The 12355-nt window shown below is 35.5% G+C and overlaps 1 protein-coding gene across 5 annotated transcripts in view; it reads right to left on the reverse strand.

The window, feature by feature from the left end:
- The window catches only part of CNTN1 (contactin 1), a 363960-nt gene that overhangs the window by 151469 nt on the left and 200136 nt on the right, over positions 1–12355 (reverse strand). For all 5 annotated transcript variants that reach the window (XM_019452463.2, XM_019452461.2, XM_053895743.1 and 2 more), the window contains 4 exons: positions 10746–10878; positions 6934–7106; positions 4433–4528; positions 2104–2310 (listed from right to left, as the gene is read on the reverse strand). In XM_019452463.2, coding sequence (XP_019308008.2) covers positions 2104–2310; positions 4433–4528; positions 6934–7106; positions 10746–10878 — 609 coding nt within the window. The remainder of the gene's footprint in view (positions 1–2103; positions 2311–4432; positions 4529–6933; positions 7107–10745; positions 10879–12355) is intronic.

Consider the following 12355-nt stretch of genomic DNA (forward strand, 5'->3'; position numbering starts at 1 on the left):
TTTGAGAATAATTTCCTTGGTGATTAACTGCCAGTGCGTTTGGGAAAGAGAATTTATATGAATATCACCTTTGGTTTAAGTAGAAAATCTTGTTGGAAGTTTTAAAGAATGGAACATGGAGAAGAGAATTTTAGAAGAGTATCTAAGGAAGGCTTTGTCATTACTTCAGGCAAAACAGATGAGGACTTGAGCAGTAGGAATAAAAAAGGAAAGAACTGGTCAAAGCTGTCTTTCAGAGGCAGAATCAACAGGACTGCTCTTTGGGTCAATGTTTTCACAACCCATAGATAAAAGATCCAATTCATTGTAATCACTGGGGATGCTTACTGAACCTACAAATTCCTGGGTCACATCCCAGACCTGCTGAATTAGTATTTCTGGGTTGTACATTTCCGCAAACTTCCCAAGTGCTTACGTACTAGCTGCAGACCACTGAATTAGCTATCTGGAGGATGAGGAGAGGACAAGACTTGATGATTAAAAATGCTATTCTGAGATAGTAGAGATATGACAATACCACCAAACAAGATGAAGAACACTAGAAGTTTTATACATGAGATGAAAGATGTGTCTGGAACATTTTGAACTTAACATTCTCAAAAACATTCTGTATGACAACCCTAGGAGGTAGGTAGAATTAAGTCCTAAACAAAGAGAAAAGTTTTAGATATAAGAATGTGGACTCATCTCCATAGTGCTGCTGTCGAAAGGCATAAATTGGTAAGAATATCTGAAAAAAGATTAGAGAGAAATATAAGAAGGAGGAAGATCTGGGGAAGGGTACTGCACAGAATTTGTCAGAGAGGCAGGTGGAAGATAACGGGAGGGAAGGAGCTGGGAAAATTAGGAAAAGAAAGAAGAGTTCAAGAGAAGCATAGGAGATCAACAGTGTCAAAGTTCATACAAATTCAGAACTGAAAAGTATACTTTGGATTTAGCAAATAAGAAATTGTCAAGATGGTTTGCAGTTAATACAAAAGAATGCACAGAGGGAAATGAATGGAGAATAAAGATTCTGAAAAAAAAAGCAGGAATTAAATGATATAGTGAAGTCTCTAAATGAATCAAATGGTAAATGAACTAGTGCAACTGGAAGAATTAGCTAGAACAGGAAGAGAAACACTTCTTCCACAGAGATGCTAGTAAGAAATAAATAGATGAGATGAACTTCTGGGGTAGAATAAGAAAGAAACCTATAGAAGTTTTTACATGCTGGCTCCTTATGATTCTATGAGGTAGTAGATCTCAAGTATCTCCAAGATTGTGGAGAGAAAAAAGAGCCAGAAGTCAAAAAATATTCATTGAATACCAACTACGTGACCACAATCTTGAGTAGAAAAAATGCAGCCACAGTGATATGATGACATTTTCCCCATTTCTTATTTAGAATAGAGGCAGGAACCAAGCCTAGGTCTGTGAACAACAATTCCCAGTATTTCTTCAGAAGCCTGAACTCACTGATGTGAGTGGTAACAGGAGGACTATGATAAAAACAATGGGAAGTAAGCAAATATGTTGGAGTCTGATTTTCTTAGGAAGTGATGCATTAAAATAAGGAATGCTGTTCAACTAGAATCTTGGAAATGCCATTCAGGTCTGTCAGTGATCATCAATTATGGCATCATGATAGTGATACTCCATGCTACTTACTTATAGCATAAAGGCAATACATACACTGATTTGCTTCATGTAAATAGTTCCTTAAAATATCAAAGTAATAAAACTGCATTTATTTCCTAATTCTATAATCACTAGAGCTTGTTTTGATCTAATCATTTGTTCTCTTTCATTAAGTTACTAAAAGCTTTGAATGGACATGAGAATAAAAGCAGAGGTCAGTGATTCCCACTGTAACCAATATATGGGTATTAGGCTAATGAATCAGTCCCTACACATTCTCTGCCATCTTAGGGCACTTTTAACATGTAAATCTCCATCAGAAAAACTAAGTAATGACCAAGACTTTCAAAGTCTTCTGTTTGTGTATCTTCTGTTTGCCCTGACTGGGCAGCCAACAAGTCTTCCCACTGGATATTTCTTTTCATATTGTAAGTACTCCATAAGCAGACAATCTGCAAAAATAGTGTGTAACAAAATACTTACGTTCAGGTAGTGGAATGAGTGGGATAAATTTGCTGAACACACTCTTTGTAATAGAAGGACTGGATACAAAGCAGGAATAATTGCCTTTGTCTGATGCCTCGACATTTGCAATGTAGAGATTTCCATTTGTCTGAGACACAAATCTTCGTTTATCCATTGTGATAAATACAGGAAATTCATTTAGAAGCCAGCGGTAGCTAAGGTCATCTGGAAGAAAATATTGTCTCTTAAAACTGTTGTTTTCTAGCAGTAAGCTAAGGCATTATCAAAACTAGGCTATTGCAGAACAAATGTTGGATGTAAGCCAAGACAAACAGTGCTTTTTCCAAAAGCTACCATATTTTTTTGAGTAAATATAAGCATGGCGATAAGCAATGGTATCTCTCTTTCTCTCTCAAGTATTGTATGGACTATTAATATTCTTACTTCGATTTCACTGATAGGCTAAATGAGACTCAGAGAGGTTAAATGTTTTGCTTAGAATTTCATGATTGGTAAGTAGAATCAGACCCTGCATTAATATAGGAAATTCCAAAATTTCATGACCCATCTTCCTTAATGCATTTTAAAAATAAAATGAAGATTGTTAACCACACTGTGTCTTTATATCTTTTTCCTTTTGCACTCCTATTTTGAATAACAGATTTAGAAATGAATTTCCATTAAGTCTTTTCTTAAAACAGCAGCCAGACTCATCTTTCTATAACTTAAGCAATGTCATTGGACTTCTCTGGTCTAAGCCCTCCAATGTAAATCTCACTCTAGTTAAAGCCAGTGTAATCACTATGAATTATAAGGTCCCATGTGATACAGCTCTTGTATCTCTCCAATTTCATTTCTTACTACCTTCTACCTCATTCGGTCTATTTCAGTCACCCTGACTTCCTTGATCTCCCTCCATAGTCCCATCTCACCCCTTGTTCCTGCTGCTGCATCCGCCTGGTATGCCCTTATCTCAGACATCTGCACTGTTAGCTTCTTCATTTCCTTCAGGGCTTTATTCAAAGTTACCTTCACAGCAATGTCCCTCATAAGAGTTCAGCTATCCCTTTAACACTTACTCTTTCCCTTCCCTGAATTAATTTTCCACCCTGGAGCTTACCTACTACCAATATCTTGGTAGGAATGTAGTTCAAATGGAATCTTGGAAAAGCTATACCTGTTAACTATGGATCTTGTCTGTTGGCTGTCTCTTCCTGTAGCAAATCCCTGAGGGCAAGTGGATTTTCCTGTTTTACTCAAATAGGTATTCTTGCGGCATACACAGTGCTTGGCACACGTAATTGTATAACAGGTGCTCACAAGAGATTTGTTGAATGAATGAGTGGTTAAATGAAGCCCATCCAGTGCTGAATGTAGTCAAATGTAGTCATTGGCTATTTATGATCATTACCTTTGTTTGTGGGAAATGCTATGGAGATCAGGGGATTTTTTCCCCGTAGTTTTAGCAGTTCTTCATAGTAAAAGATTACTCTCTCATAGGAAGGTTGTTACATCATTTTGAATTCTATGTTCTTCCTATATTTAGCATTTAATAGTATTTCTCCTGTTTTATTAGAGAGAAAACTACTGATATTTGGTATATAAACAACCAGACTTGATATACATATAATTGTAATAGAATATATTCTCTATGAAGGTCTTTAAAGACAAATTTATGCCATAATATTAGAATATAAAACATTGTTTTTTTTCCACTGTGAAAAGTAGTGTTTATATATTGTTTCAAGAAGATATTTTATAAAAAAAGCAAATGAAAATTAATGAAAGTATATAAAGTGTTCATCTTTTAATTAGCACTTGGTGGCTTCTCTTTTAGCCATATCAAAGCACAGAAAACCTGTATTCAAAGGCTGAATCTTGTTACAGATGACAATTTAACCCCTTTCTAAATTGGATGATTATTCTTGCAGATAGATTCCCTAAAAAGATTAGTAATTTATTATGTCTTTATCCTTTTCAAGCATTTATATAATTCACAGTATACTATAGATATAATACTTTTAATGAAATGACTGACCAGCACTGTTCTATTTTTAAAATAATTTGTAAATAGTCTATCATATTTTCTCCTGTGTAACAAGAATGTTAATAAGGGCATAATCTAACATATATGTTGTTTATAAACCAATATGATTCCAGACCTTTGGAATTAGGGCCAAGTGACTAAAGAGCCTAGAAGAGTCTATAACCATTATTAAGTGATACATTACAAGGTTAGACAAATATTGAGTCTTATTTAATCATAAATGTACCATTATTGTTAAGAAAATTAAAACTGATGCATTCATTGCACAGATGCTTACAGTCACAGAGGAACTTAGTTTACCTGGAAAATGGTAGGGAGGATCACAGAGAAGCACCATTCCCTTCCCTTCTTTCACTCTGACCTCAGGACGCTCCTCAGGTAGGAAAGGGTCAAGATCTAATTATGAAAGCAAAAAGGAAAACATTCACTCTCCAGTCAATAGAGATTTTCATTAAAGTATATCTTTTACCTACTAACTCATTTTTGGATATGATACTTCTCAGTTGCTTTGGTGGAGCCTGTGCGAGTCAATTCTGCTTTTATATGCTGGCATTTGCATAGACTCTAAAAGACTTCTGTGAGGAACTCCAGCAACTGGATATTAGTATCGGCCTACGTAAGTGTGCTAACAACCCTGAAGATTACAAATATCCTCAACCTTTGCTTCAAGTTTAGGTAGAATCTTAGTAAGGTAATTTCAATCTCAGTAAGTAATTTCCATCTGGAAATACAATTGGCTCAGACAAAACCAGGATTCTACCAAATAAGTAAAGAGGAGTGACTTGGAGTCCCAAACTCATTTGAAAAGTCTATTTCTCTTCCCAAGGGGAGGACTCCAAGGGGGTGAAGGAACAGGATGAATGGCAGGATCCTAGTCACCAACTTTTTCTCCTTTTCAAATTCTGAGTTTTCCTTAGTCTCGTCTCATCTTCATTCTTTTCTGTTTACTTAGAATTCACATTTTGTTTAGTTTCATGATACTCTATTTTTTATATTATTTTTGAAAAATTTTTAACACTTATTCATTTTTGAGAGATGGGGAGAGACAGAGCATGAGTGGGGGAGGGACCGAGAGAGAGGGAGACACAGAACCTGAAGCAAGCTCCAGGCTCTGAGCTGTCAACACAGGGCTTGAACCACAGACCACGAGATCATGACATGAGCTGAAGTCAGATGGTTAACTGACTAAGCCACTCAGGCACCCCTCATGATACTCTATTTTATTCTTTATTTGTTTTACTCATGCTCATTCTGTTTCAGCCCTGCCTCATCTCCTACTTCTCAGTACGTGAATTATAAAATCAAACTGTTACCTCTCTGAATATATTTGTATCTCAGAAAAGTCATCATTCTAATTATTACCTTTTTGCAGAGAGCCCTTCAGATATATATCTCTCATCCTGATGCCTCACTTGAATGCCAACCCCATCCTCAAATACTTAGCTGACATTTCAACAATGATAACTTAATGTCACTATTTAAATGCTTCCTCCCAACCTTGAAATTGGTTTTACTTGATCCCATTCCATTATTAAAGAAAGCAGAATGTTTCTGCCCTTTGACTTGACTTTCCTTTTAAAAAATTATTTAGGTTCCTTTTTCTTCAATGCAATGCAATTGTTCTATTGTTTCTTCAAGGACTGGGTTTATTATTTATATTCCAACTGTGGCCACATTAATTGAGTCTGATTGTTCACACCCTCTGGTAATCACTGCCACATGGGTCCTCTTAAAACATAGTTTTCAGGGTGCCTGGGTGGCTCAGTCGGTTAAGCGTCCGGCTTTGGCTCAGGTCATGATCTCACGGTTCATGAGTTCAAGCCCTGCATGGAGATCTGTGCTGACAGCTAGTACCTGGACCCTGAGAATCTGTCTCAGTCTCTCTCTCTGCCCCTCCCCTGCTTGTATTCTGTCTCTATCTCCAAAATAAATAAACATTATAACAATTTTTTTTGATTAAAAAAACATGGTTTTCATCCTATAATTGATTTTGCAAAGGATTTAAGTGCTAACTTATAAAATCACATACTGGAGATCATCTAGCCCAACCCCTCTTTCAATGTGCAATTTTCTTCTAGAATAGCTTCTATCTTTAAGTTTAGCACAAGGTTCCTGAAGGTATTTTTTCACAACTGCCTCCATAAGGAGAATATTTTAAACTTAAAATAATTTAATTAATTTAATTTAATGTATTCTTAATAAGGTAAATTAAGTACTATGGATTAAGATTCTGTCAGGTGGAGTTGAACTTTAGAGAACAGAAACTGTTAGTTACAATTTCGAAGATGGTTTCTGCCCCCAAAAGCTTCCATTGAGAACACATGGCTTGACACCTCCACTGAAACTAGTTTTTAGAAAGTTATTCAAAATCCCACAGAACATGGCCTTTGTTTCACGATGCTTCACTCTTGAAATTTTCTCTCCACAATCTTTTTTTAAAATTTTTTTACATTTATTTTTGAGAGAGAAAGAGAGAGACAGAGTGTGAGCAGAGAGAGAGGGAGACACAGAATCTAAAGCAGGCTCCAGGCTCTGAGCTGTCAGCACAAAACCCAACATGGGGCTCAAACTCATGAGAGGTGAGATCTTGACCTGAGCCAAAGTAGGATGCTTAACCGACTGAGCCACCCAGGCGCCCCTCTCCACACAGTTTTAAATGTGATCATATAAGACCCACTTTATCTATGGATCCTTTCTTTCATTTTCTTTTCATCTTGATTTTTCTTATTGACTCTTATGATGACATCTAATTTTTACTTCACCTAAATACACTTGACCATGTTAAAGTTACAGTCACTTACATCCAAAGCTCAGGGTTGCTTCAGTGCTTCTGACCATCCCATAGTTATTTGATGCCAAACAGTAATATATTCCAGCATCTTTCTGTTTGTCAGGGTTGTTGATAACCAGGTTTCCTCCTACCATACTGTACCGATCACTTGTCAGGTCAATATCCCCATTATTCATTCTCCATCTATGAGAAAGAAAAACAAATGTCATATCAAAGGTCATGAGGCCTGCAAATAGCATACTGGGCCAATGTCATTCTAAAATAATATGGGTATGGCTCCATGTGAAATCAGATGATTAAGTAGATGACTTGGTATGGTATTTCTTCACACCCTGTAATTCTGGGTCGCTGGGCTCATAATTTATGATTTAGATCAGGCACATAAAGGTAAATGTTAAAGTGCATGAAACATTTTCTCTTTATTAATAAGACATCTGCAGAGACATATATTTCACTGAATTTTGCTACATTAATTGGTTTCTTAGCAGATATACATAGATTATAAATGATAATCATCTATGTACTAGTAAGATTCATGCATATCCAGATGTGTTGCATAAAATATTAATGCATTACTCTAGTAAAAAAATAAAATATAAATTTCTGATTTCTATATATCAAAATAATTTTTCAATAAAACTAATTGAAGTCAGGGTTCTACTGAATAAATGTCACATTCTGACCACTAGAGGTCGATCACACAATTTGAAAATTGCAAAAATCAATTGGATCTTTTGTTTCCAAGCCAATATACAATTGCAGGTGTATTTAAGGGATTGTGTTATAAATAAATTGACTAAAAACAGGAATCTAACTTCCTTGGTGAGATTATGAGAAGAATAAATGTAGAAAATAGTTTTCAATTAAGCTGACCATCTGTGTAATATACATACTCATTCTGTATCAGGGTTCATGTCTTCAGCAATGTCACAGGCAAGAGCCATGGTCAATTAGTGGGCTGGGGCCTCATGGCTCATTGCCTTGCACACTTCTAATTAGGGTTAGAATCTTACCAAAAAAAGCCTAAACATTTTAGAATACTTTTTATTAAATCAAATTACTGGAACATTTTTAGTTTTAACTTTTATAATATAGGACGTAATTTAAAAGCAAACCCAGAAAACTGGGCTTTTGCATTTTGAAAGCCTCCCAAATTCCAACCCAATGAATAAATCTTCCTTCCCCCCAGTTTGATGGCAATGTTGGCCCTACTTGAACAATCCATTGTCAAGTTGTTTAGCACTTGCCAAGGCAATGGGTTTCCTTGTTGAGCAATTCCAATTTTATTTTGTTTTTCTACTATGATGACTCCAAATTTTTGCTTATTGCATTAATTCTTCTCCAGTACATTTGATTCTGCCTTTTAGGTTATATAATGATTAAGTTTTGCTACGTTTGGGTAGGTTCACTGGTTTACTTTACTTTCAGGAATACACACCATTCTTGTAACTCCTTTCAAACAGTTTTAAATGCAATTTAATTAGCATTCTTATTATTTTGGGGGTCAAAGCAAGATGATGAAAGCTTCAAGGCTGATGAGTAAAAGGTAAGGTTCCCTGCTGTGCCTTTCAGGGTGTTGCCATGAATAAGACATTACCATGGAATATGCCATAAATATAAAACTACTGTGTGAATGACACATTGCATGATGACCAAGGTTAGTATGGCTCGCTCTGAATTTTAAGTAAATTTTAAAAACTTCAAATGTTCTTTTCAGACACGCTGCATCATGAGCTGAATTCTTTCTTTCCTTCCCTTTCTTCCTCCCTCCCTTCCTCTCTTTCTTCCTTCCTTCTTTCCTCCCTCCCTTCCCTCCTCTCTTCCTCCCTTCCCCCCTTCCTCTTTCTTTCTTTCTTTCTTTCTTTCTTTCTTTCTTTCTTTCTTTCTTTCTTTCTTGTTGTCAAATGCAGACTGCCTTCATAACAGAATTAAACATCTACTTCTCCTTCCAGCTCTCTATATTAAGGTGCAAGGTCAGGAGGCCACACTCATCCTAGGCATTCAGTGCTGGTACAACCTATGGAAGGGAGTTGGTGATATATTTGTCAAGCAAAGCTTTCTCTCTTATTTTTACATTTTAAATTTTGATAAGAACGCTTAATATGAGATCTACTTATGTAAGGTATCTATAATAGTGAAACTAGCGAAGCAAAGTATAGAATGGTGGATGCCAGAGACTGGAGAGAAGAGAAAAAAGGGAGTTGTTAATCAATGTGTATTAAGTTGCAGTTATGCAAAGTTTTGCTTCTTACTGTGTCTGTGGGGTTGGGAAGGGGTTGAACACAGTAAGAAACTCCCATTTCTAGAACACTATCTGAGAACAATCTCTTCTGTTATGGTGTCTCCATTTCAGCCCATAGACTGATCTGCTAAGTTTCCATGTATGAGTGTCAAGGACAAAGTGTCACAAAATAAGCATCACCGAAATAGCTTTTGAGATCACTGAAATAGCATTTGAGATGTTATCAACCTATATATATAGACACATACTGAAAAAATTATAAGTTTCTTTGAAAGCCATAACACCTGTGTTTCAGTCCTGGATCTGTGATTACTAACTCTGAAGCAAGTCAGTTTACATATTCAAGATTCAACTTCCTTTCCTATAAAACTATGTGCTTGGGTTAGATCTCCTCTACAGTCCCTATTAGTTATACTATTCCATGCCCATAACTATGTATATAAACACCTATTATGTATGGCTTAAGGGTAGAAACAAGTCTAGCTCATCAAATATTTTCAGAACAAACATATTACTTATAATTTATAAAATGTCTATTTATTTTGTACTCCCATGCATGAAATTGAAACAATAAAAATAATTTCAAAGGGATGGTGATTTTGTATATAAACTCATATTTTATTTTAAGAATAATTTTGTAATTTAACCCAGAGACTTAAGACAGTCTCTTGAACTCAAGAGAAAATAAATTCAATTAGAATGAAATTTGATAACGACTTTTTATAACAATAGACAGTTGTTTTTCTACTGAGAAAAAAATACTATGAAAATCAATCTTGTTGAGTGACAACCTTCAATTAAGTTAACTGACATTAATGCACTAAAGTCCCAATTTCCCCATCAATCACTTGCTTTGTCTTCATGGAACCATTTCACAGGTGAAATTCAAATCCATTGGTGTCAGGTTGATTTTTTAATCTAATTCATTGTATCAGGCTAGGAATTGTTAGTATACTTTTCTGAACCATCTGAAGCAGAAAAACCCATTGTTCTTTTTTTATAATATAAATATGTACCTCAGAAAAAAGAGGGAGATATATTTATATGAACTGTCTAATAGGCAGGGATATTTAAGAAATTTGCTGTATTATCTGGAATATAGATTTGATACTACTGAAAAAAGTGGTGCTTTCAGGATTATAAATGCAAGCTCTCTAAATGTAGTTGATACAGGAATAACATCTATAATATGTAAGTATGCATTATCCAGGTCAATGAATATAAGAACATTTTATTCTCAAATGAGTATATTTAAATTGTGCATGATTTTCACATAGCCTTTTATGTGGTTAAATCCATGATCACCATTACAAAATTTTTAAATGGATAATATCAAAAAGCATTGGCATTATCTGTGCAGAAAATAGTAAGTGGATTATTTGCATATATTTAAGGAAACTTATTATCTGGGCATTAAACTACTCTATTTTGATAACTTGTATGCCAATATTTTTGTTAATATCCCTGTATTTTGTTAACAGGCTTATATTATAACTTTTTTCTATCATTACAGGGTCACAGATGTTGATCTATAATCTGGTCTGACACGCCACTATGAAAAGAGCAGTGAGGTACATTACTTGTAAACTGGGAAAGGGCTGGCTCGTGCCCTACAGTTTAGTGAAACTTTTCCTTCTGGTGATTCCTCTGGATAAATGGTATTGATTGGCTGCTCTTCGAAAATTGGTCCAAATCCTTTGTCTTCCTCAGAAACTACAAGAAAAATAAAATTATTTTACATTGTGTTGCTATAAGTGAAAGAAAATTCGGACATGTTTAAAAAGATTTTGGAAAAAATGCCAGAAACACAGAATCTCCATTCCCATTTGAACAAAGATATTTGCCTTCATAATTCTGAGGAAACATTTAGGTGCTTTATTCAAAATTCTTCTCTGCCCATCTCTCATTGCATCTCCCAAAGCACCCAGTGTTGTCACGCTTAACTACTTATAGTCCCTCAAATGAGTCATGCTTTCATGCCTCTGAGCTTTTGCCACATGTTTTTTCCCCTTTCTAGACTAATCATCTCATTTTTGTCCTCCTATCAATGCTCAAAATGTCCTTTATGATGCAACAGTAGTTAGTTCCTCCAGGAAGCCACCCCCCTAGCCTCAGTTGGTCCTCATCTGTGCTCTCATAACTCCTCACATAGCTTATGGTACTTAACACACCTTCTGTGATTCTTGATACAATTGTCTGTTCCACGAGACTGCAAATACTTGGAACAGGTGGCTGTGTCGATAATCTCTCAGCTAGCGGTCAAGCAGTCTGGAGCACAATAGGTGCTGAATGATTTTTTAATAAGAGAATGAATGAATTTGTAGATGCTCTGGGGAAATTAGGCTCTTCCCTGAGTCACTTTTTCTTTTTTGTTTTATTTTTTTTACACATGTGACCAATGCCTGTACTCAGGAACATCTAGAACAGTCAATAAACAAATTACGTGGATATGGGATCTGACCAACTGGTTTAGAATTCATCACAAGCATACCCATGTTGGGAAGCAGCTGTTTCTCTGGAAGGGGAGAGTGATGCTTCACAGCAGGAAGACGAGAAGAGAATTACTCATATGACATCAATATGGCAGCACTTACAGAGAAGAGCTAAGAGCCATATGCCCCATATGAAATTAATACTAGCATGTGTGGCTAGGAAGGAGGATATTCTTACATAAGATCATTAAAATGTCTCTGCTAGAGCAAAGCTATGGTTCACTCCTCCAATTTATTTTTTAAGAGAGTTTAAGGTGAACGCCACAGAGACATTTTTGTCTTCTCTAAAAACAACCTTGAAGATGAGAGCTTTGTTCCAGCTTCCCTGAATGAGTAGTTTTATTATATTATTTAAATCTTGCCTCAGTAGTGTTTACAGTGTCTTTGGAAAAATTATTTAAACTCTCCAAGCCTCAATATCACCCTTCATAAAATGAGGATAATAAAATCTATCCCATTAAGACACTGCAAGAATTATTTTGAGACAATGCACATAAGACAGCAGTGTACCTGGCTCACAGTCAGTATTCAATAAATGATTTTGCCAACTTTCTCATACATTTGCCAATCCTTTCAAAATTTAATTTATACATCTTATGTACATCTTATGCATATATCATTATATGTATATGTATATATTTGTATATCAACTCATGAAATTTCTAAAAGCAAGAAGCCACACTTTATTCACTCTTCCT

This window comes from Panthera pardus, unplaced genomic scaffold (assembly GCF_024362965.1).
Source record: "Panthera pardus isolate Hobbes unplaced genomic scaffold, ASM2436296v1 HiC_scaffold_6, whole genome shotgun sequence".
In the NCBI taxonomy this organism is placed as follows: domain Eukaryota; kingdom Metazoa; phylum Chordata; class Mammalia; order Carnivora; family Felidae; genus Panthera; species Panthera pardus.